Genomic DNA, 24,452 nt, shown 5'->3' with positions numbered 1-24,452 from the left:
AATCGTCGCCCCAGGTTGCATGAACGAAAAAGACCTTCGTTATGATTGCCATTGTTGCCATTGAAGTACTACAGGTGTGTCTTTCGCGAATTCACTCCAACAGAGAATGAGAATAAGCACCTGATGATAATGGATATAGCTGACTTACATTGTTACATTCGTAGGATCGCCCCGGCCAAATGTACCGACGTATCTTTGCAACCACCTTACAGCTTTTCTTTCCAAAGAGCGCTGAGTTCGATGGCGCCAGATGGTACAAAAGCGTTAGATGGAAAACTCGGTTCCTTACGCCAATATCTTTGGCTTTTTGACTGGCCAAGAAGCCTTGCCTAGTCTGTCAGTTGATCATAGAACACTAGCAAATCCGACCGCACGATACTCCAGTGAAAGATGGATGGCCGCCGGCTCATACAGGTCACGAAACGCTTGAGAGACGTCAATGTCGTTTCTGGCTCCTTCAACATGAAACGGGAAAGTCCGAGGGTCTTATCCATCTGTGTCATAATGAATCGATTCAGGATATCCGGAGGAAGAGGCGAGGGGAAAGTTACTGTCAAAGATCCACTGTGGAAAGTGAAAAAGCGGAATGTCAGAGGAGATCTTATCACAAGAACAAGTATTCTGGAGTTAGGTGTCGCGTCCCCAGATTTCAGTACGTTGATATTGAGGCCTGCCAGATGTCAGGGAGTCAACAAGTATAGCTGAGAGGTTTTACGGGAATCTTACAGCCTTCACTATCCAGAAAATGGAATGAGTCCTGATGTCACATCTATAACTTTTTTTGATAAGGTCCTCGGGAAAGTAAATATGAGGATTTTGTTTATCCAAAGAATGAGCCGTAGTCTCGCAGTCTGAGTAAGAAGTAAAGTAATCCACGTTGAGAGCATCAAGGTAATTACTGTAAACGTGCATTCTTGGGATGGATGGAGGTCACAAATGTCACAGACACGTGATGTTCCCACTTGTGCAACCTTAATTCTACAGCGGATGTTCCAACAGGATTTTCGTAGCGACTTCCATCGCTTCCTTCCTGTATGTGTCCTGTGTAATTACCAAACTCGGCAGACCATCCTGGAAGGTCAACATATTTGGCGATTCCGTGGTATACTTGGGCCAGGGAATCCCAGTACTTCCGTTAGGATCTAAAATTGCAGCGAAGCGTATGAGATAGTCGGCCATGTCACCACCTCCGAAGACGTTCTGGATGTCTGTTCCGTGTGTCTGAAGGTCGCTCGAGCAGTTAGCAGGTGATAAAAGATGATATAAAAGTAGGCAACATACGGCTCCAACGAATGGCAAGTATTTCAGGCGCTTACTCACTAGAATCGAATGTATCAAGTCAAACCAATGGCCACAAGGAATGACAGGAAGTTTGAATCACATACGGAATGACCACATATCTTGTTTTCCACTGACCGATTGGAGCAGGAATCGGCGAGGACCTTGAAAAACTGCATCGCCTTGTACCGACGAGAGACGTTTGAACTGAGGTGTTAGGGCATTAAAAGGTCCGGTGTCGTAGGGAGAACCCTGAGTGATATCTGCTGGATACACCCGCATGAGCTCGTCAAGGTCTGAATCAGGGACGTCCGGGGGTAGGAGAACAGTTTTCAGATATTCCCGGACTGCATCGTCAGTGCTATGTGGGTTGAAAATATGACTCGGAAAAATGAACTGAGGAGGGGAAAAAGACGTACGTCACGTTGAGACTAGTCAGGGAGAAGGCAGTTCCCTCGTCATCACAATTACCTGGATACAGTCAGTCTGGAAGGATATGTGCTCAGGTGCGACTTACCAGACACAAACGGAACATCAGCAACTTTGCCTTGCTGTGCAAGCCGTTGTGGAGAATCACCGAGGAAGTCTCCATCTACTCGCGGTAACCACGCCAAATGGAGGGACTAAGTGAATTTTGAGGGACTGATAATGACAGTGAGAAGGTAGAGGAACAAATACTTGGTAACTGAAAATTCCGGGGGTGTCGGAGATCGCGTCATACAGTTTCTCGTACGGAACTTGGCGCAAGCAAGCAAGCGTGTCAGGGGACCCCGAACAACCTGTTGTCGATACAAGCTGGTCATAATCTAGGACTTGATGAGATGTGGTTTGCTTGTAAGGCAAGAACACTACGTACAGACTTGACCATGAGATATGTCTCCCACTGGAATCGTCGCCCCAGACTGCATGAACGCGGCGCGGAAAAGCCCCTCGGTCTCACCACCGTTAGCGACCATTTGCAGCCCCACAGAGATGGCTCCGGCAGATTCACCCCAGCTAAGAAGAACGGGGATAAGTACTCTAAAGACAATAGCCAACACAGCTGACTTACATTGTGACTTTCGTAGGGTCGCCACCAAAGGCACCGATATACTTTTGGACCCATCGCAAGGCTTCTCTTTCTGTAGAGCAGTGAGTCATCATGCCCGCTCGTGAAAAGAGGCTGAACGAGAAACTCACGATCACGAAGACCAAGGTTCGCTACGCCGGCTTCCTTTACCTCCTTACTGGCCAGGAAGCCGAATCCTAACCTAGAACATCAATTAATTGCATAACAAAAATGGACTTGAACGCACCATTGACACGATAATCCATTGAGACAAAGATAAGTGAATCATTCAGGTCGATTGAACGCTCGACAATGCCATGGCCCCCCTCTCTGATGTACTGTGGCGTAAGCAGACATAGGCTAGAAGAAAATGAGAAGGTACCCGTTGGCTGATCCAGCCTCGAATCCACCTGATAAAGGATTGATTCAGTACGTCCAACAGAAAGGAATGAGAGGAACTGTCATCACCTCCAAAGATCCACTGTGGCAAGCGAGAGTACGTGTATCAGGGGAAACGAATTTGGAGATGAGCAAACCTACCACCAAGACCGGAAGTTTGGAGTCGGTAGTCGCGTTAACAGGTTTCAGCACATTGATATTGAGGCCTGTCCCGAATTCATATATGTGTGAACGGAGGGTATTTTACGGGAATCTCACAGTCTTCACTATCGGGAGTGGTATTCGTCTCATAGGTCTTGATGAGATAATCGATGACCTCTTTAAGAAGCCCGTCAGAAACATAAGGAACTTTATCTCGTTGTTGTGGACAGGCTGGTTTTGCGGAGGTGGCATCGACAGATCCGGTGTAGGATGACAGCAGCTCTGGTGGACGGAATCGGCGGTCTCCGGTTCTGAAGAAAACATTAAGACCGTGAATATGATGTATCACTGCACGTAAAATTTGCGTCGAAACTCACGGAGGCTGAGCATATGGTATACCAAGAAACCTAGACACACGTCCTTCAGTTACTCCAGTCACAGTTGCTGAGTCCAGGGAAACAGTTGGACCGGCGAGAGGGACGGCGAAGACAACGCTGACCTGAACGGCGAAGAGAAGAGGAGCGAAGAACTTCATCAGCTTATGGCAGAAGCATGCTTTCGTTGCTTTTAAAGGCACAAGCTCGGCATTTTCAGTTGGAAATCCCGAGTACAATCAACTATTTTTCTCGACGGGCACGGGAAAAACATTTTTGAAAATGATGAACTGTGTCTTGTCATTGTCAGTTTGAATCGTAGTGAGACTCATGGTCGATAGCTTCATTTTGCCTGACACGGTGCCAATAGAGTTGAACGGGATTTCCGATATTGCGGCAGCAGGTGAAATGACGAACGAGCTCGAATCGTATCTGTAGGCACTCTGACTGAACTCGAACTGTTGTATTGTCGTCGACATGGGCGAGAGATGAGAGGAATGCTTAAGTTGGGCAAAGACCTTGACATGTCGTGATCATAGACAGATGGGAATTTGAGAGGAAGGAAACGGGCGCTTGGTGTTACTCATCTGTGTGTAAGCCGCTAACAGTTTGGCTTTCACAACCATCGCTATATCGAAGAAATGAATTTGCGGTACATCAGTGTTGAGATTCAAATATTCATCAATCAATGTGTCTGTTTATTGTTCGCCATGCGGATTGATAGATATCGTGGTATATTCAAGTTGGTGTCACCGTTTCAAAAGCTACAATTTACAATTCACGCCGGGCGCAATTTCCAGTTGCACTATGTAGGAACACGTAGGACTTACGCACCCACAACTGCCACTATTACACCCTTCTCGTGGCCCAACCATCTCGCACGTATCTCGGCTTTAGTGTCTGGCAACACACTCACACTAAGGACTCTATTCTCTCCTGGAACCAAATCAACCCCGTTATCGCTCCAATTAACTTTCGAATAGGTATCACTATCCTTCAGATCAGGTTCCACCTCAAAGAAAACACCTTTGACAGGTCTCTTCACCTCCACCTTCAGTTGATTTTTCCCGTAAACGACTGTCAACCCAGGATCCTGAGGCAACTCTAGATACCGGTAAGGCTGTGGCCAATCGGTCTCTCTCGCTATTTCCTTTCCCCCAGCCAACAATCTAGCGAGCACGATAACGTTACAGCCCGAGTGATTTCCGGGAACAATGAAGCCTTTGAGTACCTCCGTCGTCTGATTTGGTTTGACCTCTTGAACGGTATGACGCTCCTGGTGTTTCCAAGACGGGTCTCCCAGATCGAAAAACGTCAACATGAGTTCCACTTCCCCTTGAAGAGGAGAAGGAAGGGAAGAAGAAACCCAAACATCTATCGTCGCAGAAACGGTTTGGTATGCTCCGTATTCATAAAACTGTTTGGGCCGGTCATTGGCTCGGTTTTTATGCACCTAAAGAAAGAGGCGCTAAGCTGGTGATCACAGCGAGAGACGCAAACCTCAAACTTACAGTTCGATAAATTCCCAGTGCTACAGGTGCACCGGCGCGTTTAATAGCGTAGTATACCGGTTTGGGTCGGAGCTATGCACAAACGTTAGATGAGAAAAGGGTTGGTATGAAAGTAAAGAAAGGGAACAAACGAAATAATCAACCAAGGCCCAACTCGTTCCTGGCCAACAATCATTTAATTGCCAGACTAACACCCCTCCGCAATACTCTTTCCCTTTTCCCCTCCACTCTCGACGCCAAGTGGAATAAGCGTAGCCGATAGCGCACGATTGCATAAGTTGCGTGCGATAGGAGTATCTGGCATCAACTAGCGTTTGGGGGGGCGAAAAGAGAGAAGAAATCAAGAAAACTTACATCTCGAGATCCTCCGTTATCCGGAAATTGTCATTCATGGCAATAGCAAATCGCCTCTCAAACACGCCCGCTTTGGTATGTTGAGCCACGAGCTTTGATTGTGGATGCCAATTTCTCTTCCTCGAATCCTCTGTTTCTCCCTGGAAGTAGTATTCGATTGTTTTAATACTCGGAAGGCCTGGCATTCCAAATTCCCTGCAATCCGGAAACCCGTTAATTGAAAGCAAAGAAGCAGAAGAGAGGTGGATGGACGTACGAAACGAATCTCCCTCCAAGTACATCATAGCTCTGCCAGGGATGTTCTTTTCCTCCCCATACATTCCATTGATGTACATCCCCAATAGTGGGATCTGCTGTGTCCCAGCCTACCCCACCATATGGACTTCCAGGATGGTAAGGTATCGGGGGATCGGTCAGCGATTTAACGATAGAAGGCAATATGTCTTCGTAGAACAATGTTGCTGGGAGGCTTGGTACGTCTAAGGGAAAGAAAGCGGTCAATCAAATAGTGGCGGTACAAACGAGCATCGAGGAATTATGATTATACGCACCACCCCACTGCAATACCATTTGATAATCCTCGTTATTCCCGCACCATAACGTCATACACGGGTGATTCCTCAACCTTTTCACATTATCCTCCGCCTCTTTCTTCACGCTCTCTACAAACTCTGGGAACTGAGCCCCCGGATAGACACCACAGGCGAATTGGAAATCGTGCCAGAGGAGAAGGCCAAATTCTAACGAGACGATTTAACACAAGCTGGACAATGAAGAACGGAAGAAGGTAATTACCATCGCAGGCATCGACCAGCGCCTCGTCCTCATAGACTCCTCCACCCCAAACCCGAACCATGTTTTGACCCCCATCCCTTGCTAACTTCATCCAGTCACGATACCGATCTTTACTGACCGTCGTAAGGAAATTATCCGCTGGGATCCAGTTACTTCCAACAGCGAAGATGGGAGTGTTATTTACGCGGAAGAAGAAGGTGGAACCCTGACCGTATTGGTCTGGTTCACTCAGAGGACGTTGGATAAGCTCAACAGTGCGGAAGCCGATACGCTTTGTTAGAGTTGAGAGTAGGTTGTCCTGAAATGAAAGGTAAGGGACTCGATAAAGAACGATAGAAAGACACGATGCGTACGGTATCATCAAGCATATCGACTTTCAACTCATACAATGCCTGATCCCCGTATCCGACAGGCCACCACAGAGAGATCTCTTCCGTAGTGAACTCCCATTTTACCGCATCTCTCACTTCTTCGGTGGTAAGCGAAAGAGGTGCCACTTCTTCCCGGATAATTGAGCTGTTGCCCCACCTTGACAGAGTAACTCTGGCCTTCTTGGCAAGTGATTTCGTGCCTTTAATCGTGAGATCTAGGTCAAGGGATCTCTGAGACGTCGCAAGATTAACCGAGGTACGGGCATACAAGTCGGAGAGCTGAGCGTCGTAGGTGTTGAGCTCGATAGTACGATATGGACCCGTCGTGTGAAGTTCGGGGCCCCAATCCCATCTATGGAAGTGAATTTGACATTAGGGTAAAAGAGACGGATAATGGACAACGAACCTCCAGTCATACTGCGCTTTCCTCACATAGACTCTACTCGGATCGCCTAAATTCGTAGATCCTCCTCTGACCCTCCCAAACTTGCCTTCGAGCTCTTTTGCGAGTAGTTTCGCGGATTTGAAATGGAAAAATAAGGTGTTATCTCCCTCTTCCCCCGTCAAAGATACTGGAACGGTATGGATCTGGAACTGGTTGTTCGATGAGAGGATCAGGTTTCCGTTGAGGTACACGTCGACAATGGCGTCTAGTCCGTGGAATACAAGTTCTGTGTGAGCTTTTGGAGATGAAGGAGTAGGAAACTTCGTTGAGTAAAGCCATTCGACGTCGGCAATCCACTGAACCTTGTGTTCATTGAAACCCAGGTAAGGATCTGGTATGAGATTTGCTTTGAGAAGCTCTACGTGAACTTCGGATGGAAATGTTTGGGCTTTCTGCCATGAAGGTTCTGCGAGTTCATCGAGGACGCTGGAGATAGTTTTGTTGCGCTGTTTCCAGTACCAGGGGAAGGCATCGAGAGTTATCGTTGCAAACATGGGTGCCAGAAGTAAGGAGGGTGAGCCAAATGACCAACAAATGAAGGGTCCACCGGACCGGCTACAGTACCCGCGCGTCCTGGCAAATTGTAAATAGGGGATGAATAGAAAGGAAATAATCGTAATTCCGTTAAGTACGATACAAACACTAGGACACTACCATACGTCAATGAAGGTGTTAAACAGGCGTGCTTGCGACACACCTATTACAGAGCAGATCCGACCTCCTTACTGCCTTCACCCAGACAGCCAAGTCTACCATCCACCAGCGCCACCACCACCTTGAGGGCTTCCAGGAGTCGGGCTGGGTATCGTCTGAGGCATAACTGTGCTCCGGGGTGCTCCTCCAACTGAATCTGCTTCCTTCCTATACTCGACCTTTTCAACCCGAACTTCACCTTCAACAAGTTGGTAGACATATGTCACCACAACAGGTCCTTGGATGTCCATTAATGCGAAAGACGGAGTTGGATCGCTGTAGTTGTTGGCGGTGAGCATTTCTCGCCACGAGAAGGTAATTTCGACAACATTTACCCATTGTAAAGTCCTGTCCAAGCCCCTGTTGCTGAGCCTGGATTGACGAAGAATTTGTTATCGTATTCGATAGCTTGTACGCTGTGGACAGGATGTCAGTCTTGGGTGAGGCCGCAAGATACTTGGCGAAGGGCTCACTTGTGCGTATGCCCACTAACCAACACGTCTACGTCCATCTGTCTCGCTATAGCACTAAGTCCATCCAAGTCTCCAATTGGCACACACTGGTGCCCATGTATAATTCCAATACTGATTGGTTGATGAGTAACGTTCACTGACAACGGGAAATTCGAGCTCTAAATGGTTCGTGCTACCCATACATCAGCTTGTGTTCCACACGAAAAGAATATGAACGACTCGCACCTCATCGTAATCTCCTTTAACTACATGCACGTCGGGTGATATTGTCCGTAGATATTCGTAGGTTTCCTTGTCGCATACGTTGCCTGTGCAAAGGATTTGCTGAATTTTTCCTGGGACCAGAAGTTTCTTGAACTTTACGGGGAGGTCGTGAACTCTATGTGGTATGTGAAGGTCACCGATGAGAAGAACCAAGACCATAGCAAGGGGGGACCGCGGGAGTGGTTGCAGTGCAAGGAAGAGTTGTTGAGCGCGTCGCGTAGCTTACTCAAGCTTTATCCTTTACCACCACCAACACCACCAGACAGCCTCTTTACGACCTTTTAGGCCTAGCTGCAAGCCACTTATGTCGAGACTTGTAAAAGACGTCGCATCCTTCAAGTCAGTCCTCCAGAGACAAGATTATACCTCATGGCACTCCCAACCGCCTCCACTAGCCTCAACAAGCCAAGGAGCAGACCAATCCTCAAATGAAGCCGAGTCCTCACCGTCTGGAGCCAAGAAGAAGAGGCCCAAAAGCAGTGTGTTTGGATTTCATCTTTCTTTTCAATGCTAGTGGATTGGACATCATGTTCCGCTAGACATTGTGTATTCGCAGCCTGCCGATACTGGTTCGGGCAAGGAAATGAGTACACAACTGGTCTATGCCGTTGACCATTTGAAGGCAGGTATTTCTGCGTCATGATAGTTGGAACGCTGTATCGAATTACCCGACTTTTTTATGGACAGTCTACACATAACCCGATGCGTCTGCAAGATATCGCAATATATACAGATACAGACGTTGATACCAACCCTATACTGCAGGAAAAGTTTCGGAATCATGATCGAGTTCATTGGGATCCCAAGACGGACCTGTACTCCTACAAGGTACGAGTTACCCTCTTGTTGAAGCATCACTTACCGTTTCCCAGCACGAATTCAATTTCCGCAATAAAGCTTCTCTACTCACCGAAATCGAGCGGCAGACGAAAAAAGGTGGCGGTATACCTGTTCGGGCACTCAAAGAGTCATGGAAGGAAGCACCACAGGCGATAGAGGAGTTGGAGCAAGAGGGTGATGTTTTGGTGACTCGGACGCAGAAAGACGGGCAGCTGAAGATGGTATTTTGGAATGAGCTTAAGCCGTCTGAAGAGAAAGGCGGATTACCGGTCGAAAAAGGTCTAGCACATTATCTTCGTTTCACTCGTCACTCACGGGTATTCTTCTAGAATTCAATGACCTCTGGCATGGACTCAAAGTACCGAATGAAGTTGATCTACTCAAACAGCTACAAAATGGTTCGTGTTACGGATCCCAATCCCTCGGTTTTTACTAATGTCCATCCGCAGAGGGCCTTCAAGCAACCACCGCAGCTCAAGGCCCTACAACCAAGGCACCAACTGGTAAGAAGAAAGGGAAGAAGGGAGGTGCACCTCGGCAACGGCAGGTCCGCATCACTAACACGCATCTGAAAGGCGAGATCGACCTTTCGAAGGATTATTCTGGACCGGGGAAGTGACCGCGTTATTAGCATCTTAGATCTTTCCATACATGTACCTTCTAGATCTGTAGTGTAATATATCACTCATGACTTCAGATGCGGCATTGTTCGGCGTGGTGTGACTCGGCGATGACCTGGCGCGATCTTGGCGCCATCCTCGCACTTTGCTAGCACTCTTCGCAGGTAAGTTCGCTCTTGACCAGCATTTATCACCCACTGAACAGAGTCTGAACGTCAGTTATCGTCTCGGAATCCTGTTAGGCTACATAACAAACAGCTTACTTTTCCTCTGTTTCGTCCTGATGATAGGCCGGTTACGAGCACTTCTCTTCCCGCAACCAATTGATCCTTTGGCCTTTCGATATCAAATGTCTACCGGTGCGTCAATGGTTTGGAACCGGAAACATGAAGCTCATGGAAAATAAAAGCATCGGGTGTTGAACCAGAAATCGCAACCTTCGCCGCTGGTTGTTTTTGGGGTGTTGAGCATATTTTCTTGAAGCATTATCCTCCTGCGGAAGAGAAGGGTGTCTTGAAAACCTCCGTGGGGTATACTGGAGGAAAAGAGAGCTCCACGAATCCTGATTATAGAAATGTCTGTTCGGGATCGACGGGTCATGCTGAAGCGTTAAGGATTGAGTTTGATCCTAGCATTGTTTCGTATGGAGAACTCGTTGGTGCGTCATTTATTTACTTTCGTTATCGATTAGTTCGACTGGCTGACAGGCTTTCGGTCTTGTAGAATTCTTCTACCGGACTCATGACCCTACGACTGCCAACAGACAAGGACCTGATACTGGAACTCGTGCGTTCTCTTGATTATTGCCAAGTTTAGCCTATGATTTACCAGGGAATAATAGAATACCGTTCCGCCATTTTCACTCACACCCCCGACCAAGTACAAATTGCGAAGAAGATTACTGCTAAAGTTCAAGAGAAGCATTTCACGCCGAAAGGACAGAAGATTGTTACAGACATTGTCGAAGCTGGGCCATGGTGGGATGCTGAAGAGTATCATCAGTTGTATTTGTTCAAAAATCCGTCTGGGTACCAATGCCCGACTCATCGCTTGCATTGGTGAAAATGGGCTCCTGGAAATGTGGATAGATCTTGTATTGGAATCGTTACATTTATGATTATTTGAACTTTATTGACGAAAAATGTACATGGATAATCATATAGGAATTCTGATGATTCTTCCCAGAACCAAAATCTCTTTCTTGAAGAGAGAACGCCATCAGATGTGTATCCAGCCCGTCCCTATTAAAGTAACAAGGTAATGGTGCCGAACGAGCGATATCAAAGCAACCCCCGCGAAGGGGAGGCTCATTGAACTGCACCTGCAATTATCGTCATAGGCATTTTTGATTGTGGAAGAATCGAAGAAAATAAAAAGTTGCGTGCAGGGCTTATAAAAGGTACTTTGTCTCACGGTCACGTGCACCCCTCAAATCAGTGTCAATATTAATATCGTTGCCGACTTTCCGCCTATATCTCCTGTCATCTCTCATTGATCATGAGTTGCGACTGCGGATTATTTTTCGTCGAGGTAATCTATCTGCTGCCCCTTCCAAGTGCTCCTAATCTCAGTACAGACCTTGTTACGCGTCGTCATGGCAGGGAGCAATGGCCAAGTCAATTCAGATGTCTGTACGGCCAGGTTATAAGGAACATGAACAATACCCACGCCAATTCAAATCCGTGCATCACAGCCTCCTTTGATGAACGAGGTTGCTGTGAAACGCCGCACTGACCAAGGAACCACGGGCTTTTAGTTTTTCTTGCTTGAACCATTATCATGATTATACTCAATCAGGAAGCCGGCACCGATAAAAGTCTTCCTCCACCTCCCCCAGAGTCGAAGGAAGAAGAAGCTGCAAGGGCGCGGAAGGCTGAAAGAGAACGGACAACGCTGAGAAGAGGGCAGTCGAGTCGATCCTATATGGAACCGCCACCGCCCTCGTATGAAGCGGTCGAAAGCGTAGCACTTGAATCTCAGTCAGCCTTCACACCCACTTCATCCAGTTTTGCTCGACCATCCCCTTCGCGATCTCCACCATCTCCTGGTCCTCAATTTCCGCAATTCGGAACATCTAGTCACGGACTGCCTCTTCCACCTGCTCGTAGGACGCTCGCACATTCTTCATCATACTCCAACTTGCGACCTCATCTGAATGCCAATCGTTCGGGTACATCCCTCAACCGCCCTTCATCAGCATATCTTAGCACACCTACGCTGGTCCCTCGTTCTCTTGATTTCTTTCCGACCGTTTCGCCTATCCCTCTGGCTTCCTATTCTACTACAACGCTCAGCACTGTCCCCTATGCTTCCACGCTATCTGTGAACACCATTTCACCTGACATTCCGACTACCACTTCTTCATCACCTTCCAATTCGCCACCAATACCGGTTCCGACATTCACACCGTCAGCCAAAAAGTCGTTCTTTTCTACGCAAGCCGGAAATAAAAAACGTAACGCAAAGGAAGCGAAATTATTCGTTCTATCCCAGATCACCACACTCCTTCAGAACCAGACTACACCGCAATACAATGTTGATGCTCATAAAAGCATACTCAGGAGTTGCGCTGACGCGTGTTCGACGCACAAATTGTACTTGCCAGCTATCCTTCAAGAAAAGTTTGTTGAAGATCATACACCGTTTTATTGGTCGATCGTTCAAAGACCGTTTTCAACTTCGTCGAAGATACCTGATCTCTTACAGGCGTTGTTGATATTCGGTTCTCCGTTGGCAGAAGAGACGAGAATGGATGTGGGAAGGGCGTGTTTGATGGTTAACGACCCCAAGTTGCACCAGGCATTGAGGGTGAACAGGTATTTCATGGTCCGTAAATTTGGTCATCCCGTTTTGTTCCCCAGATCTGATGGAATCCTATATACATTTAGGGTTCAGGAACTGCGGAGGGTGCATTAAGTCCGCAGCCTATATATAAGGATCGGGTAGTCATCGAAGATAAAGGTGGTGGCACAAGCGGAGGTAACGGAGAATTTGCTGCTACGTTGGAGATAGAAAAATACAAGGAAAGGCCGGTGATCCATGTCGAGTTTATCGCACAACGTGGGTGTTACCAGACTGACCAAGGATTTCGATTTTCTAATACATATGACCTTGTATAGGTCGATTATGGCGTCTCTCCATCCGTAAACCTTCAAATACGAAAAAATGGAAGCTCGCGATATCTCTACTAGAACAAAGTCCGGCTACATATGTTGATTCCCGGTTCATCCTGCAGTCTGTGAACGAACCACCTGCACCCTCACGTTCGAATTCGTTTCCGTCAGGTCCACCACAACCAGTATCACCCTCGCGGACCGTTTCAGACGTGGACGACGCCATGTCAGTTTCTACAGGTTCAGGTTCAGGTTCAGGTTCGAGTTCGTCTGGGTCTACCATGGTACCGCCTTCATACGGATACGGTGTGCCGAGTGCATTTGTTGCTGCTGCTTATTCGGGTTATTCGCCTGAAAAAATAGAGATGGCGCAGAACCACCACCAACGTTCGAGGTCCATGGCGTCCCCGAGTATGAACGCGTTGTCGTTTTATCCAGATGTTGTGAAGGGGAGTACGAGTGCGATTAGAGATAGGCAGGAGAGCTTCCATTCTCTTCCGAATGTCAGTCCTCGGAAGGCGTCGACGTCGACGTTAATGTCGTCTTCGAACTGGAGTGTGGATGACGAAAATCTTCGTAATGGGAGTGGGAGTGGGAGTGGTGGTGACGGGCCTGAAGGCGAAGGAGATGAGTTCTTGATTTCTACGCACGATTTACCACCTCTTCCTGCGAACTCGGTCTTGAAGGAAGTGAGATTGAAGTCGAATTCCATGATCTCGCCGGGAAAGAAGGAGATTGAGGTTGAGGTTGAGATCGATACTGGTATTGATAAAAGTCAGGACGGGAGAGAAAAGACTATGAGAGCGCGGTTTGAGGCGAGGTTGGCGAAACCAGAGAGTGAGTGCGTGATTTGTTGATACGTTATGTCCGCGTTCGTTGGGATACTTGTGTTTATGACTTAACATATTTTGTATCTTCATGGACCTGCATTCACGGACACGCTACATAAGCATCCCGTCATCTACTTGATCGAGTGCAATCTAATGTACTTCCTCATGAATTTGATGGATAATTACAGTTCGAAGAAATTCTGTAAGTTAAACTGTCTGTTGGTTGGCTGGAATCTAAGTAACGCCGGGGTTGTAAAGAGATCCACAGATATCGTTGCTAGGATAAATTTACTGTCGCCTTCAGACATTCTTTTTCTCCTGAGCTTTGTGCTGAGTAGCCCCCGACTTCTTCCACCACTGTAGTCGAGAAAAAAATAATAGAGTACCGTCAATAGGAGGTGGCGAGTGTATTAGGAGGCTGCTGACCTGGGCAGTACGTTGTACTCCTTCTTCAAGAGAAACTTGGGGTTCGTAATTCAGAATCTTACGTGCCTAGGTTGGAATGAATATCACAGACACCGTAGAGAGAGAAAAGAGAAAGAGACACACCTTCTCAATATTGAACCACTGAACATTGGTCACAGACGCAATACTGAACCGGGTGAAGGTGGTTTGTTGCCCCGTTATCTTCGCCCAAATCTCTGCTATGACCGCCATGACCATAGCAATAGAACGTGGAATCACTACAACCTTCTTGGTACCATCATCCCCAAGTGCTTTGAACACCATTCGAGCAAAGTTCCAATGCGTCATCGGGGTCCCGTTCGTAATGAAGAAAACTTGACCAGTGACAGTATCTGGTTCTGTGAGCAATTTGTCTGCAGCGAGTACATGGGCGTGGGCGACGTTTCCTACGTAGGCGTAGTCGACAAGACTGGTGTTGGAACCGATTTGGACATTTTGTTGGCCTTTTTCTAAGACTTCGGCCATTCTCCAGAACATTTGTTTATCTCTTTCACTGAAATCGACACGGTCAATTGGGAAAGAGAGGGGCTGGAAGAGTTGGGCTTACCCGAAGATTCCACAAGGTCGCAAGACGACGACACGCATGCCATCGACACCGTTTTCGTCGAGAGAAATAAGCTCAGCTGCAGCTTTTGTGTGGTGATACGCGTCGTAGCCGTGTTTTGGAATAGATACTTGATCCTCCGAAACACCATCCAACTCGGCTCCAGTCCATATTACGCCCATGGAGGATGTGTATATGACGTTTTTAACGGACGCTGCACGACAACTAGAGAAAACGGTACGTGTCCCCTCTACATTGACGCGATAGTAAACGGCAGGTGGTAGCCCGTGTAGGGGTGATGCAGTGTGGAAGACCAGATTTGGCTGGAACTATTTCGAATGAAATCACAGTACGGATGAGGAAATGGTCAAGGAAAAAGCAGAATCTGAACGTACTTCCTTCATGACCTCCGTCAATTTGGCCTCGTTGACAATATCGCCCACATAGTACGTGACTGCGTCAATTGTTTCTTCGGGAAGCGGCTTCACGATGTCATAGACCGCAATCGATATCGGTTGTTTATAATCGACTCGACGGGCTCTAAGAGCTTCGATGATGTGAGAGCCTAAGAAACCACTACCACCAATGACGAGAAAGCGCATCCCGGCAGCACTGCGAAACAAGGGGTGGGCAGTTGTAGCGCACTATTTACCTTAGCTTATTTGCCTGTTCCCGGTTTAGACCTTAGCTAAATCCAGTGTGAGTCTGAGTTTCTTTCCATCATACTTCTGTTCTACGTAGATGCACCGATGAACAGCGCTGAATGTAATCAACACAGTTGTAATGGAACATTCTGTCAATGAATGATACTGCCAGGGCGTGCCGGGCGGGATGGAAAAAAGTAACCGGGCAGATGGTGGTTACAAACTTGGTACATTTTTGAGACAGACACTGATCATTGCTCTTCGTACACATGTTCCAATGATCATCAAGACTAGGTTGTATAGATATCATAGGGACAGGACAGATAATTTAAAAAATTGTACACATACTTGACAGATTCTACTATTGGCAGAATACATACTAGACGATGTGAGTGAAACAAATGATTCCATAAAGCCACGTTTAGTACTCCTCCATAGGTTGAGAGATACGTTCGCCGAAGGCCATTGGTTCCAGGCTTCGTCCATCAAGATTGATATTGAGATCCGTCTGCCTGCTGAGATTCCCTAATGTGACGTTTGGTTTCAAAATAATTTTCCGCAAGTTGAGAACGATGCGGGACGTGATAATGACCGATAGTGACTTTGAAGGAGCCACAAGCAATGAGCGTAGCGTCGGAGTCACGGACGTGTATAAAACGAGGGTCATGATATTTGTACTATATCGAAACGGTTAATTTAAACCTGGCAGCCTCGGCCGTCACTCACCAAGAAAGTACTGCCGTGTAAATCAGCCCATCTCGCAATATTACGCTGGTAATTCTTCGGTTTCCCTCCTTAACTGTTAGAATACACATTAGCCGGAATGTATTGGAAGGAAGAATTGGGACTCACAATAGGTGATTGCGCGATAACTTGTAAGGAGGAAGAGAGAAACGTCGAGAATCATAGACCCCGCGAATTGAATCAGGCCTGCGGTGTAAGGAGCTGATTCGAAACTGAAAGAGCACGGTAAATCCGGGATCGGGAACGCGTTCACGACTAACCCTTCATGTCAGACCTGTCATGAAGATAATAAATGGGGGGAAGACTAACATCGTATGTCTCTTGTTGCTAGGCCGAGCGAAGTAAACATAACAATATTGCAACCCTAAAGAACACAGCGTCGAGTGAGCAACGGTGTAAAAAAAAACATAGTGCGGGGAATCGTACAACAACTAAAGATGTAATCAACCATTTGTAGAAGAGTGGGGCTGCCTGTCCACGATACAACGCGTATGTGCGTAGCCCTAAGAAGACTGTTTCCACGAGTATTTCAGAGGACCGCTACCAGCAATATGAGGGACGGCCTTACCTGTAGTGGGAATGAACAACCCATACGCCACCCATTCGTCGATGTAGAACCAAATCTTGCAAAACTAGCGTAATCGATCAGGGATCGTTCGGTACCATGAAGACCATCTCGAACTCGTACCGATATTGGAGGACCACGCCAAAGATAAACTAAACGGTTGTCAGAAAACACCATAGGAAATTTACGAGAATCTTCCTTACATGCCAAGGTAATCCCCTGTTCCACGATGTTTCCATATCTCATGATAATGTACATCGCGGGGCCGGTGTTAAGCTTGGTTTTCTGTGAATTGACGTTAAGCTTCTACTTGGTTCGAGGTGATTAGTATAGCTTACCCAGATGAACTCGTACTATTGGAAGTGGGTAGGATGGGTTAGCGGCGACGTGGTTGACGGTCATGCGACTAACCTCACTATAGTCAAGAAACACGGTGATTATTGGCAATATAGAAGAGAAAGGACGTGGACGACTTACACCGGAAATGTTAAGACCACATCATAAAGGAGGAGCACGAAGCTCGACACTATCGAGCGTTCCTGTCAGTTAAATCCGGATGAATGAGAACGGAAGCTTGTCACCAAGGAAATACTAGGAGTGAGGACGTCCACGATTAGACGCGTTCAGACACAGGCCAAGTAGGAGACACATACATTGATAATCTGAACGTTGGTTAAAGCTTGGATGAACTGCTCAAGCAGTTTCTGTACAGCTGCGGGATCAGGTGCTGCCGTTGAGCTCGTTGGGTCCATGGCGTAGTTAGTTTAGGAGTAGGATGATTCTGAAGTGTCTGGGACTCTGTCTTAAGGAACCCCATTCGTAAAAATTTGACGTTAGCTTTTAAAAATGGCAATATCCTGAAAGAGAACGACCGGGACCGGAAAAACCTGAAAGTACTGCCTACGACTTACCATCATCGGCCACTGTCAAACACCTGACGACGTCTAGCCTTCCTTGACTGATGCAGGTATCATCAAAGTTGCCATCATCTCCAAAGCTAGTAGTTGAACGAAAACTTGGAAAGCATACATACCCCGAACATCCCGCTGTCGCGTCTATCTGATTCGATCTGTACGTACTCGGGCGCCCTATCCAGTAACCAGGGCAGGGTATAGAAAAAAGATGATCAGAAGGATGTTGAACTCAGGGCCCTGGAGAAGGAGTAGAACTAAGAACAGCCTCCGAGCGCGACTCCAGCAGTTTCACAAAATCCTGGAATAGCAGGGAGGATGATGAGCGGTCGCCATCACACTAAATTAGGGTGTTGAACTTACAGAGACATAGAAATAGATAGATAAGACGGCATACCGCCTAGAGCAAACAACGGTGATACGTGGAGAGCAGATGATGCTCTGGCAATATAATAAGTTACCGGTCACAAGTCACATCGTGACTGGTTTTTTGGATTAAGCTCGTATCTCCGAGCTACCTCCGAAGCTGGAAAAAGCGGCGTCGAGGGAATAGAAATGATGCAAAACCCAGTGGTAGCGCGTCTAGTGCAAAGGTACTACATAAGGATCATATTCGCATCGTTCCTTCTACTGATCAGCCCCTCGCTGGTCCCAGAAGATGCTCATGGAACTTCGTGGTGATAACTGATTTGATTTGAGGGTTTACTATTTCTTAGGGGTCAATGGTTAGTTATTGGGTTGTTGGACAGATCCTTCGATGTCTGATTGTCGATTGTTCTAGGTTTTATGTCGCAGGCCAGAACCCGAAAATCAAATCATTTGCCAACGTGTTGATGTCAAAATGTACAATCAAGTTCTATTATTGCAAACTGGTATCTACGGTACTCTCTAGTCTACTCCACTATTCCAATCCAGTGCAGAGCTGAACAAATAGCTCGGGACTCGCTCAGTGCTTTGAATACAGAACATCATTCTACGATTTTAATTTGCCTTCATTTGTCCATGAGCAATGACGCTGTTTCCTCTGAACGAAACGTAATCGAACATTGAAACGGTGCAGGTCGACTGAAACGATGCTCATGAATTGGTCTTCTTTCCAGAAAAAAAAAGAAAAGAAGCTCACGAAAAGAGCCCACGATTGAGGTACTCCTCCCTAACATTGACATCTTTTCCATCTGATGCTTTGGCCTTGCTAATTTTGTATACCGAAAGGATAGATGCAACAGTAAGCCAGATGGTAGACTCTGCGAATAGACGACCTGGGCACGATCTGTACATGTAGAACTTCGGTAAGTGGACATGAACCAAGCTCAGAAAAACTACTGACCGTCTCCCAAACCCCCAAACGACATCCCCGCTGGTATTATGAGCGTCCAAGGTACCATCGTCGTTCAGAAAACGTTCAGGATAAAATTTGTCGGCGTCCTCAAAGTCATCTTGATCGCGCGCCATCGCCCTACATGCACAGGAATCAGGAGTCCGTCACACTGAATGGACCGCAAAAACTTACCATATGTTCGCGATGAAAGTAGTTCCTGTACCAAGCACAATCAGAATTGTACTGGGGTATTCGCGAGGACCGTCCAACGTACCTTTGAGGATCTTTTGCCCTTGGTACTCGTCTGTTTCAGAAGCGGTATGGAAGGCTTTACGGGGGGTCGTTGGAAATTGTGATCTGAATTTGTTTGTGGATAACTGAACTCACCTAATGGTACGGGTGTATGCCACCTGACAGCCTCTTTACATATCGCTGTAATGTAAGGCAGTAGCTCACGGTCGTTAAAGCTGGGAAGACGACCACGCCCGATAACATGATCGATTTCCTCGTGGGCCCTGTCTTGAACGGTCGGGTTCATGACCAACGCTAAAAATACGGTCTGAAGCACCGAAGTAGTCTGCCAAATGGTCAGTATCCGTCGACCGCTCAGAGAAATGTGGGATCTTACCGTGTGGAAGCCACCTGTGACTGCTGTTGCTGCGATATCCATGATATTATCTTTTGAGAGGGCGTTGGGAGAAGCACGATTCGACTCGCTCTCCTGAAGCATATTCATAGCCCACGACGACTGTGAGTTCTGACGGGAGGGTCAACTCCATGTCCAAGGGAACGAACATATCATGTCTCACCTCGGGCTCTTGGTTTTCAATCATTTTGAGGGGCAATTCCCTCAACTCGGTCACTAACGATAATTGTTTAGTGGCGACTTTCATGAACCCGGTCCCAGGGAACCAGGAAGGTAGACGGGCCACTAAGACAGTGAGTTGGTTTGCTTTTCTAGTGTAGGGGGAAAATAATCTGCTTACAAAAGGGAAAGGCGAAAAGAACTTGTGCGTCGAAAAACGAGGACTCGGATAGTCCTTCAATCGCAGGAATTGCAATATCACGAATGAAAGATCGATGGCCTTCATGATCTGTGAATCCGTAGGTGTGCTGCAAGATTACCGAACCCGTATAACTACATAATCGGAGTCAATAAGCAAAAGCAGACCACCTCGACAAGAGACTTACTATAAAAGGTGGTCTAAGAAGGCATCCGGTGTCTGGCTAAGGTCGAGGAGAAGTTGATCGCGTCGCTGACTGACGATGTGTTGAGCATTGTTTAAGGCAGATCGGCCTACTCCGCGACGCATCTCCTCACGATACTGGCGCCTCCGACGGTCATGGTATCCGATGAAGGCAAGGTTGAACGTCCATCCCATGAGGTCTAACATTTTCATTGAGGGCCGGTCGGAATAAACCTGTCCACGCTTGATGAACAGTTCTTGGCAAGATTGGAGCTTGTTGACGACAACAAGGGAGGAACTGAATATATTGATGTGGGTGAGTGCTCCTAGTAGACAGTTCAAGTAATCAGTAACGGAGCAGGCGGCTTAAGCAAAGTCCACCGACCATAAATTTTTCCCCATCGTTGATAGATTAACCAAGGAGCGTGGATGTCAAGATACAAAAGATGACCGATAAAAGGGAGAGGACGAGGACCGGGTGGTCGTTTGGTTTTCAAGTTATCCTTGAATGAAAATCGCAGGACCCATATGACTATCGCTACCAGAGCAAAGATAGAGAGGCAAGCGATTTTTGCAGGGGCTGAGCTTAGATACATAAGTGGGTAGTAGTGTTAGGGAGTGGATGTACATTCTTTCTTGAATAAGTAGTACTAGCATCGCCCGAACTCGAGCGCTGGAAACCAAATGTGAGATTCGTCCTGAGGAAATCCAAAAGATCATTTCCTTGATGATTGACATTGGTATAAGGCGTGGGCAGCATCGGCTTGGAGTCGTCGCACCCAATAATCCATCTGAATGGGGTAGAAACAAATGAACACCAACTAGTTATCGGGATCAAGATCGTACCTGTGTGCCAATGGAGAGATAATTCCGACGGAGACTAGGGATTATCAGCGCACGTCGGTATTTGACTGGCAGATGCAGCAGAAACCGATGGCGTTGATACGTCATGTCCTCCGAAAGATTAAGTCTGTTGCCAAAGAGTTTCATAGCACAGAAGCTGATCAACTTTTCCTGAGTTAACTCCCAATTTTGTGAAGCAGACATGATGGGATTCCGATTTAGCTCTCTCTTCTTCAGCGATGGAAGGTAAGTCGCGTTGGACATAGAGAAGGGTGCGAACTTCCATTGTGGTGGCGAGTCGGCCTCGCGCTTGTTGGATTGACATGCGACGGAGGCTTCTCACTCCTAGAAATGAGAATGGGCGCCAGTGCGAAGTACAAGTGTGTTAAGTTGGTGGTGCCAGGGATCATTGCTACGAGGTCGGCATGTACAAACTTGAAAAAATTTTCATTCACTATGGTCTGGAGCAGATCTCCGTTCTGGCGGTCCACGATCGTGCTTCATAGGACTGTTTTATGTCTTGTATTAGTATGCTGTCCAGCGAAGAAAACTGGTACGCATGATGAGAATGCTGCGATGATCAAGATCGCGCAGCTGTTACTAAACTACCTCAGTGCTCCTCGTGCCTAATATCGCAGAACGCCTCATCGAGTCCATCGTACCGGAAGGCTCAAAACTGCGGGAGCCTGTCACAGACTGCCACGGTTAAACGAAGTCTCCGAAAATAAAAATGACACTCACCGCCTCTGATCTACCGTATCAGGCTCCACAGACCTGGAAGTGAGTTGATTGCGTATAGATCGTGCAGTAAAGATTGGTTGCCGTCGAAGGTGAGAAAACGAACTGGAAATTGGACTCACAGTCTCACGTGACATGACTCTCGAACTTCGAATTGCCTCGCGATCGGAAGCGATCTGCCCTATTTCACATACCTCGTGGAGCTGTGGGATTGTTGATCTCACATCCTTCGGTGTTTCTATTGTTATAATTCCTGTTCCCGTCAGTGTTTTGCTATATTGATACCAACTGTCAGGCTCATGATTTTGATGAAAGGAAGAAGCTTCGTGTAGCTGACTTCCATTTGGCGCTGGGAAACTCACCTCCTTTAAACTTACTCAACCGTAACATGGTCTGATCCAGTGTCACACTAGACGTTACTTTGTACCCTCATCCTAATCGCCTCTCGACGACAACGAAATGTTCGAGGTATTGCAAGCCCAAGATACCATCTGGTCATTGACGTATGCTCTTTGCCTCGCGGTGGGGATCTCTCGCGTTTCCATTCTGTTACAGTCGTACCAGGCGCGAAGAGCATTGGTATGTGGCATGTCTTCCGCACTTTCACACTCCCGGGAGCTCACAGACTCTCTAGAGCCATATACCGAACGTGGGTCATGGAGGGATCTTCACGTCATACATTACATTCATGCAATACATGAAAAATGCGCGCTCAGTCCTGTGGAAAGGCTTTGATCAAGTAGGCTTCCCAACTTGTCTCTACTGACACTACCACTGACGGAGGCTTCCATCCATAGTACAAAGAAACAGGCCTTTTCAAGATCCCACAAGCCGACAGATGGATTGTCATCGCGACTGGTGATAGTGTTGAAGATATTCGCGCAGCTCCGGACACGAGTTTATCTCTTGAAGCTGCTATGATAGATGTATGAATATCGTTTCCTGGACGCAAGATCTCAGCTCAACTTCACCCCTCTCCTTTATCTCTAGCTCTTGCAGTCGGATTACACCCTAGGAAAGGAGATTCGAATGGACATGTATCACCTAGGTATCTTTCGTGGCATTTTAACCAAAAAACTTCCGGTGACTTGCACTGCGATGAACGACGAAATTCCGCTCTGCTTCAAGGACATGATAGACTCTCAACTATCCTCTGGTATGAATACGAACGTCTTCTTCGATCAAAGCGCTGACGCAGTTGAGTTAGACAACGATTGGGCTTCCATACCCGCGAATGATGTTTTCACCAAATTCATCTGTCGTGTCATGAACCGGACTTTTGTTGGAGCTCCTCTTTGTAAGTTATCTTTTTGAAACACACCGCGAATGTTAACTTATTATCTTGGATACAGGCAGAGACGAGGACTATACCAACATCAATATATATTTTGCTCACCACGTTATGTTTGGGTCGACCATCATCAACATATTTCCAGATTTCTTGAAACCGTGAGTTTTCTTGATCGCCTGTCTATTGTTGAGAAGGCATCTTTCCTATCACTACAGGATCGTTGGAGCGCTCTTTAATAAAATATCCGGTCTCCAAAAACGGATAGTTGCTCATGTCGGACCCCTTATCCGTGAGCGACGTGCAGTTGAGGCGGCGGGCAAAGAAAAACCTGTCGGTACTTCGTTTTTGTATTTGGTTTTCTCACTTATAAAAAGTCCGTAGGACGATATGTTGAGCTGGTTGATGGACGCTGCCCCGGCGGGCCATCAGTCGGTCGAGTCGCTTTCACTACGTCTTCTGAATGTGAACTTTATGGCGTTGCACACCACCGCTATGGTGAGTGTCCGGGAAATATGTCACGAAACCCAAATCATGACTTTTCGCTCTATGTAGACCTTCACCCACGCCGTATTTCACCTCGCTTCCAAAACAGAATACATTGGATTACTGCGTACCGAGCTTGAACAAGAATTGGGAACCAACGATCCACAAAGGTGGGACAAGGAAAAGATTGAGCGATGCTGGAAACTCGATTCGTTCTTGAAAGAAAGTCAACGTCTTAACGGACTCGGTGCTTGTACGCTTTCTTTCCTGATTTATCCTTAGTTGACGAGCGCTGATTTGTGCGTAAGTTTCTTTGCCACGGAAGTCTCTTACTCCCTATAGATTCTCGAATGGATGTGAGATTCCTGCGGGAACGACTATCGCGGCATCTCCGGTCATTGCTCATCTAGATCCAACCATCTACGACGACCCAAGCACTTTTGATGGTCTTCGATTCTATAAACTTCGAGAAAGTGCGGTCACACAGTCGGGGATGGATACTCCTGATGAGATCAAGTATCGATTGACAAGCACTGGTGCAGGATATCTTGGCTACGGCGGCGGCCGCCATGCATGGTCAGAGAATGTTTATTGCGGTCCTTTCAACCCACACTCACGTTCGCTCGTTTCAAAGTCCCGGTCGATTCTTTGCAGCATTGGAGATCAAGTTGATATTCGCCTATTTGATCCTTAATTACGATGTTCGTACTGAGGTAGAAGGGGTTCGGCCGGACGACTTGTGGTTTGGACCAGTTTGTACCCCTTCCCGCTCTGGAAAAGTTCTTTTTAGACGTAGAGTCACGGTTTAGAATTAGCCGACAAGATTTATTTTTACAGAGTGTTCTTGCTAATTTGTGTCTTATGGATGCATACAGTGTTTTGCGTGGGCGGTGTTCCTTAGAATGAGGTGTATACTTCCGAGTTCAAAACCGAAATTACCATTACTTCGTGAATCTGTAAGCCGGCCGAGCTGTAAGTCCAAGCATTTGCCGCGCGATTGAGATGTACCCTCCACCTCCACTGATTGTTGGGACTGCGGGAGCATTGCTTCTGGCTTTATTTGACCAGCTTGGGTCATTTAGCCTGACGTATTGAATTGGGTGGCTAGCCGCTTCAATTTGAAAATGCTATACGCCCAGGGCGCGCCGCCCGGTGATAGAAAAAGAAACC

At 47.1% G+C, this 24,452-nt stretch overlaps 11 protein-coding genes across 11 annotated transcripts; 4 read left to right on the top strand and 7 right to left on the bottom strand.

Annotated features, from left to right (window-relative positions):
• Positions 1 to 978: 978 nt before the first annotated feature.
• On the bottom strand, positions 979 to 3,401 carry E1B28_012678 (uncharacterized protein; the record flags this gene model as incomplete). The annotated part of the gene is made up of 15 exons (XM_043157811.1): positions 979 to 1,221; positions 1,282 to 1,319; positions 1,386 to 1,639; positions 1,698 to 1,749; positions 1,796 to 1,901; positions 1,957 to 2,084; positions 2,135 to 2,274; positions 2,330 to 2,399; positions 2,458 to 2,523; positions 2,574 to 2,656; positions 2,709 to 2,736; positions 2,795 to 2,807; positions 2,867 to 2,931; positions 2,984 to 3,177; positions 3,244 to 3,401. The coding sequence occupies 15 exons, from the start codon at positions 3,399 to 3,401 to the stop codon at positions 979 to 981; spliced, it is 1,638 nt and encodes a 545-aa protein (XP_043005179.1).
• A 665-nt stretch (positions 3,402 to 4,066) lies between these two features.
• On the bottom strand, positions 4,067 to 7,210 carry E1B28_012677 (uncharacterized protein; the record flags this gene model as incomplete). The annotated part of the gene is made up of 9 exons (XM_043157810.1): positions 4,067 to 4,693; positions 4,752 to 4,823; positions 4,883 to 5,048; positions 5,106 to 5,300; positions 5,362 to 5,584; positions 5,657 to 5,845; positions 5,901 to 6,198; positions 6,254 to 6,623; positions 6,678 to 7,210. 9 exons carry the CDS (start codon positions 7,208 to 7,210, stop codon positions 4,067 to 4,069), a joined length of 2,673 nt encoding a protein of 890 aa, XP_043005178.1.
• A 96-nt stretch (positions 7,211 to 7,306) lies between these two features.
• On the bottom strand, positions 7,307 to 8,361 carry VPS29 (Vacuolar protein sorting-associated protein 29). The gene is made up of 4 exons (XM_043157809.1): positions 8,108 to 8,361; positions 7,883 to 8,040; positions 7,745 to 7,825; positions 7,307 to 7,685 (listed from the first exon to the last, which is right to left on the bottom strand). The coding sequence occupies exons 1-4, from the start codon at positions 8,303 to 8,305 to the stop codon at positions 7,466 to 7,468; spliced, it is 657 nt and encodes a 218-aa protein (XP_043005177.1). The 5' UTR covers positions 8,306 to 8,361; the 3' UTR covers positions 7,307 to 7,465.
• Positions 8,362 to 8,383: 22 nt separating this feature from the next.
• E1B28_012675 (uncharacterized protein) lies at positions 8,384 to 9,684 on the top strand. Its single transcript, XM_043157808.1, has 5 exons — positions 8,384 to 8,768; positions 8,834 to 8,974; positions 9,019 to 9,265; positions 9,316 to 9,384; positions 9,436 to 9,684. Exons 1-5 carry the CDS (start codon positions 8,730 to 8,732, stop codon positions 9,603 to 9,605), a joined length of 666 nt encoding a protein of 221 aa, XP_043005176.1. The 5' UTR covers positions 8,384 to 8,729; the 3' UTR covers positions 9,606 to 9,684.
• A 271-nt stretch (positions 9,685 to 9,955) lies between these two features.
• E1B28_012674 (uncharacterized protein) lies at positions 9,956 to 10,668 on the top strand (the record flags this gene model as incomplete). Its single annotated transcript, XM_043157807.1, has 4 exons — positions 9,956 to 9,965; positions 10,016 to 10,264; positions 10,330 to 10,392; positions 10,448 to 10,668. The coding sequence occupies 4 exons, from the start codon at positions 9,956 to 9,958 to the stop codon at positions 10,666 to 10,668; spliced, it is 543 nt and encodes a 180-aa protein (XP_043005175.1).
• Positions 10,669 to 11,081: 413 nt separating this feature from the next.
• On the top strand, positions 11,082 to 13,687 carry E1B28_012673 (uncharacterized protein). Its single transcript, XM_043157806.1, has 4 exons — positions 11,082 to 11,136; positions 11,183 to 12,432; positions 12,495 to 12,666; positions 12,726 to 13,687. The coding sequence occupies exons 2-4, from the start codon at positions 11,386 to 11,388 to the stop codon at positions 13,574 to 13,576; spliced, it is 2,070 nt and encodes a 689-aa protein (XP_043005174.1). The 5' UTR covers positions 11,082 to 11,136; positions 11,183 to 11,385; the 3' UTR covers positions 13,577 to 13,687.
• Positions 13,688 to 15,256, bottom strand: E1B28_012672 (uncharacterized protein). Its single transcript, XM_043157805.1, has 5 exons — positions 14,954 to 15,256; positions 14,562 to 14,887; positions 14,099 to 14,507; positions 13,976 to 14,041; positions 13,688 to 13,906 (listed from the first exon to the last, which is right to left on the bottom strand). The coding sequence occupies exons 1-5, from the start codon at positions 15,158 to 15,160 to the stop codon at positions 13,850 to 13,852; spliced, it is 1,065 nt and encodes a 354-aa protein (XP_043005173.1). The 5' UTR covers positions 15,161 to 15,256; the 3' UTR covers positions 13,688 to 13,849.
• Positions 15,257 to 15,492: 236 nt separating this feature from the next.
• Positions 15,493 to 17,038, bottom strand: E1B28_012671 (uncharacterized protein). Its single transcript, XM_043157804.1, has 10 exons — positions 16,985 to 17,038; positions 16,850 to 16,864; positions 16,715 to 16,796; positions 16,635 to 16,663; positions 16,515 to 16,578; positions 16,373 to 16,458; positions 16,256 to 16,310; positions 16,055 to 16,201; positions 15,929 to 16,001; positions 15,493 to 15,879 (listed from the first exon to the last, which is right to left on the bottom strand). Exons 3-10 carry the CDS (start codon positions 16,767 to 16,769, stop codon positions 15,624 to 15,626), a joined length of 765 nt encoding a protein of 254 aa, XP_043005172.1. The 5' UTR covers positions 16,770 to 16,796; positions 16,850 to 16,864; positions 16,985 to 17,038; the 3' UTR covers positions 15,493 to 15,623.
• A 1,376-nt stretch (positions 17,039 to 18,414) lies between these two features.
• E1B28_012670 (uncharacterized protein) lies at positions 18,415 to 20,523 on the bottom strand (the record flags this gene model as incomplete). Its single annotated transcript, XM_043157803.1, has 11 exons — positions 18,415 to 18,487; positions 18,546 to 18,692; positions 18,750 to 18,878; positions 18,933 to 18,957; positions 19,015 to 19,068; positions 19,128 to 19,317; positions 19,369 to 19,497; positions 19,550 to 19,671; positions 19,727 to 19,878; positions 19,932 to 20,253; positions 20,313 to 20,523. The coding sequence occupies 11 exons, from the start codon at positions 20,521 to 20,523 to the stop codon at positions 18,415 to 18,417; spliced, it is 1,554 nt and encodes a 517-aa protein (XP_043005171.1).
• A 120-nt stretch (positions 20,524 to 20,643) lies between these two features.
• Positions 20,644 to 21,034, bottom strand: E1B28_012669 (uncharacterized protein; the record flags this gene model as incomplete). The annotated part of the gene is made up of 2 exons (XM_043157802.1): positions 20,644 to 20,718; positions 20,774 to 21,034. 2 exons carry the CDS (start codon positions 21,032 to 21,034, stop codon positions 20,644 to 20,646), a joined length of 336 nt encoding a protein of 111 aa, XP_043005170.1.
• A 647-nt stretch (positions 21,035 to 21,681) lies between these two features.
• Positions 21,682 to 24,172, top strand: E1B28_012668 (uncharacterized protein). The gene is made up of 12 exons (XM_043157801.1): positions 21,682 to 21,769; positions 21,824 to 22,087; positions 22,143 to 22,247; positions 22,306 to 22,434; positions 22,499 to 22,664; positions 22,716 to 22,805; positions 22,861 to 22,957; positions 23,015 to 23,129; positions 23,181 to 23,294; positions 23,352 to 23,535; positions 23,591 to 23,858; positions 23,917 to 24,172. The coding sequence occupies exons 2-12, from the start codon at positions 21,968 to 21,970 to the stop codon at positions 24,089 to 24,091; spliced, it is 1,563 nt and encodes a 520-aa protein (XP_043005169.1). The 5' UTR covers positions 21,682 to 21,769; positions 21,824 to 21,967; the 3' UTR covers positions 24,092 to 24,172.
• The last annotated feature ends 280 nt before the right edge of the window (positions 24,173 to 24,452 follow it).

Source organism: Marasmius oreades, chromosome 8, assembly GCF_018924745.1.
Source record: "Marasmius oreades isolate 03SP1 chromosome 8, whole genome shotgun sequence".
Classification (NCBI taxonomy): domain Eukaryota; kingdom Fungi; phylum Basidiomycota; class Agaricomycetes; order Agaricales; family Marasmiaceae; genus Marasmius; species Marasmius oreades.
The sequence above is the reverse complement of the archived record's forward strand: the minus strand, read 5'-3'. Positions and strand labels throughout refer to the sequence as shown.

What these genes read in the sequence shown, in the direction of transcription:
- VPS29 (XM_043157809.1), bottom strand. Translation starts at nt 8,305, where the DNA reads ATGGTCTTGGTTCTTCTCATCGGTGACCTTCACATACCACATAGAGTT. An exon ending in TTAAAGGAGATTACGATGAG is followed by an intron (nt 8,041 to 8,107) that starts GTGCGAGTCGTT and finishes CGAACCATTTAG; the next exon opens with AGCTCGAATTTCCCGTTGTC. An exon ending in TGGACAGGACTTTACAATGG is followed by an intron (nt 7,686 to 7,744) that starts GTAAATGTTGTC and finishes CAACAACTACAG; the next exon opens with CGATCCAACTCCGTCTTTCG.
- E1B28_012675 (XM_043157808.1), top strand. Translation starts at nt 8,730, where the DNA reads ATGAGTACACAACTGGTCTATGCCGTTGACCATTTGAAG. An exon ending in ATGCCGTTGACCATTTGAAG is followed by an intron (nt 8,769 to 8,833) that starts GCAGGTATTTCT and finishes TTTTATGGACAG; the next exon opens with TCTACACATAACCCGATGCG. An exon ending in CGGATTACCGGTCGAAAAAG is followed by an intron (nt 9,266 to 9,315) that starts GTCTAGCACATT and finishes GTATTCTTCTAG; the next exon opens with AATTCAATGACCTCTGGCAT.
- E1B28_012673 (XM_043157806.1), top strand. Translation starts at nt 11,386, where the DNA reads ATGATTATACTCAATCAGGAAGCCGGCACCGATAAAAGTCTTCCTCCA. An exon ending in GGGTGAACAGGTATTTCATG is followed by an intron (nt 12,433 to 12,494) that starts GTCCGTAAATTT and finishes ATATACATTTAG; the next exon opens with GGTTCAGGAACTGCGGAGGG. An exon ending in TGTCGAGTTTATCGCACAAC is followed by an intron (nt 12,667 to 12,725) that starts GTGGGTGTTACC and finishes GACCTTGTATAG; the next exon opens with GTCGATTATGGCGTCTCTCC.
- E1B28_012672 (XM_043157805.1), bottom strand. Translation starts at nt 15,160, where the DNA reads ATGCGCTTTCTCGTCATTGGTGGTAGTGGTTTCTTAGGCTCTCACATC. An exon ending in TGACGGAGGTCATGAAGGAA is followed by an intron (nt 14,888 to 14,953) that starts GTACGTTCAGAT and finishes CATTCGAAATAG; the next exon opens with TTCCAGCCAAATCTGGTCTT. An exon ending in GAGTACAACGTACTGCCCAG is followed by an intron (nt 13,907 to 13,975) that starts GTCAGCAGCCTC and finishes TCTCGACTACAG; the next exon opens with TGGTGGAAGAAGTCGGGGGC.
- E1B28_012671 (XM_043157804.1), bottom strand. Translation starts at nt 16,769, where the DNA reads ATGTACATTATCATGAGATATGGAAACATCGTGGAACAGGGGATTACC. An exon ending in GTTGTTCATTCCCACTACAG is followed by an intron (nt 16,459 to 16,514) that starts GTAAGGCCGTCC and finishes TCGTGGAAACAG; the next exon opens with TCTTCTTAGGGCTACGCACA. An exon ending in TACACGGCAGTACTTTCTTG is followed by an intron (nt 15,880 to 15,928) that starts GTGAGTGACGGC and finishes GTTTCGATATAG; the next exon opens with TACAAATATCATGACCCTCG.
- E1B28_012668 (XM_043157801.1), top strand. Translation starts at nt 21,968, where the DNA reads ATGTTCGAGGTATTGCAAGCCCAAGATACCATCTGGTCATTGACGTAT. An exon ending in TGTGGAAAGGCTTTGATCAA is followed by an intron (nt 22,248 to 22,305) that starts GTAGGCTTCCCA and finishes TTCCATCCATAG; the next exon opens with TACAAAGAAACAGGCCTTTT. An exon ending in TTTTGTTGGAGCTCCTCTTT is followed by an intron (nt 22,806 to 22,860) that starts GTAAGTTATCTT and finishes TCTTGGATACAG; the next exon opens with GCAGAGACGAGGACTATACC.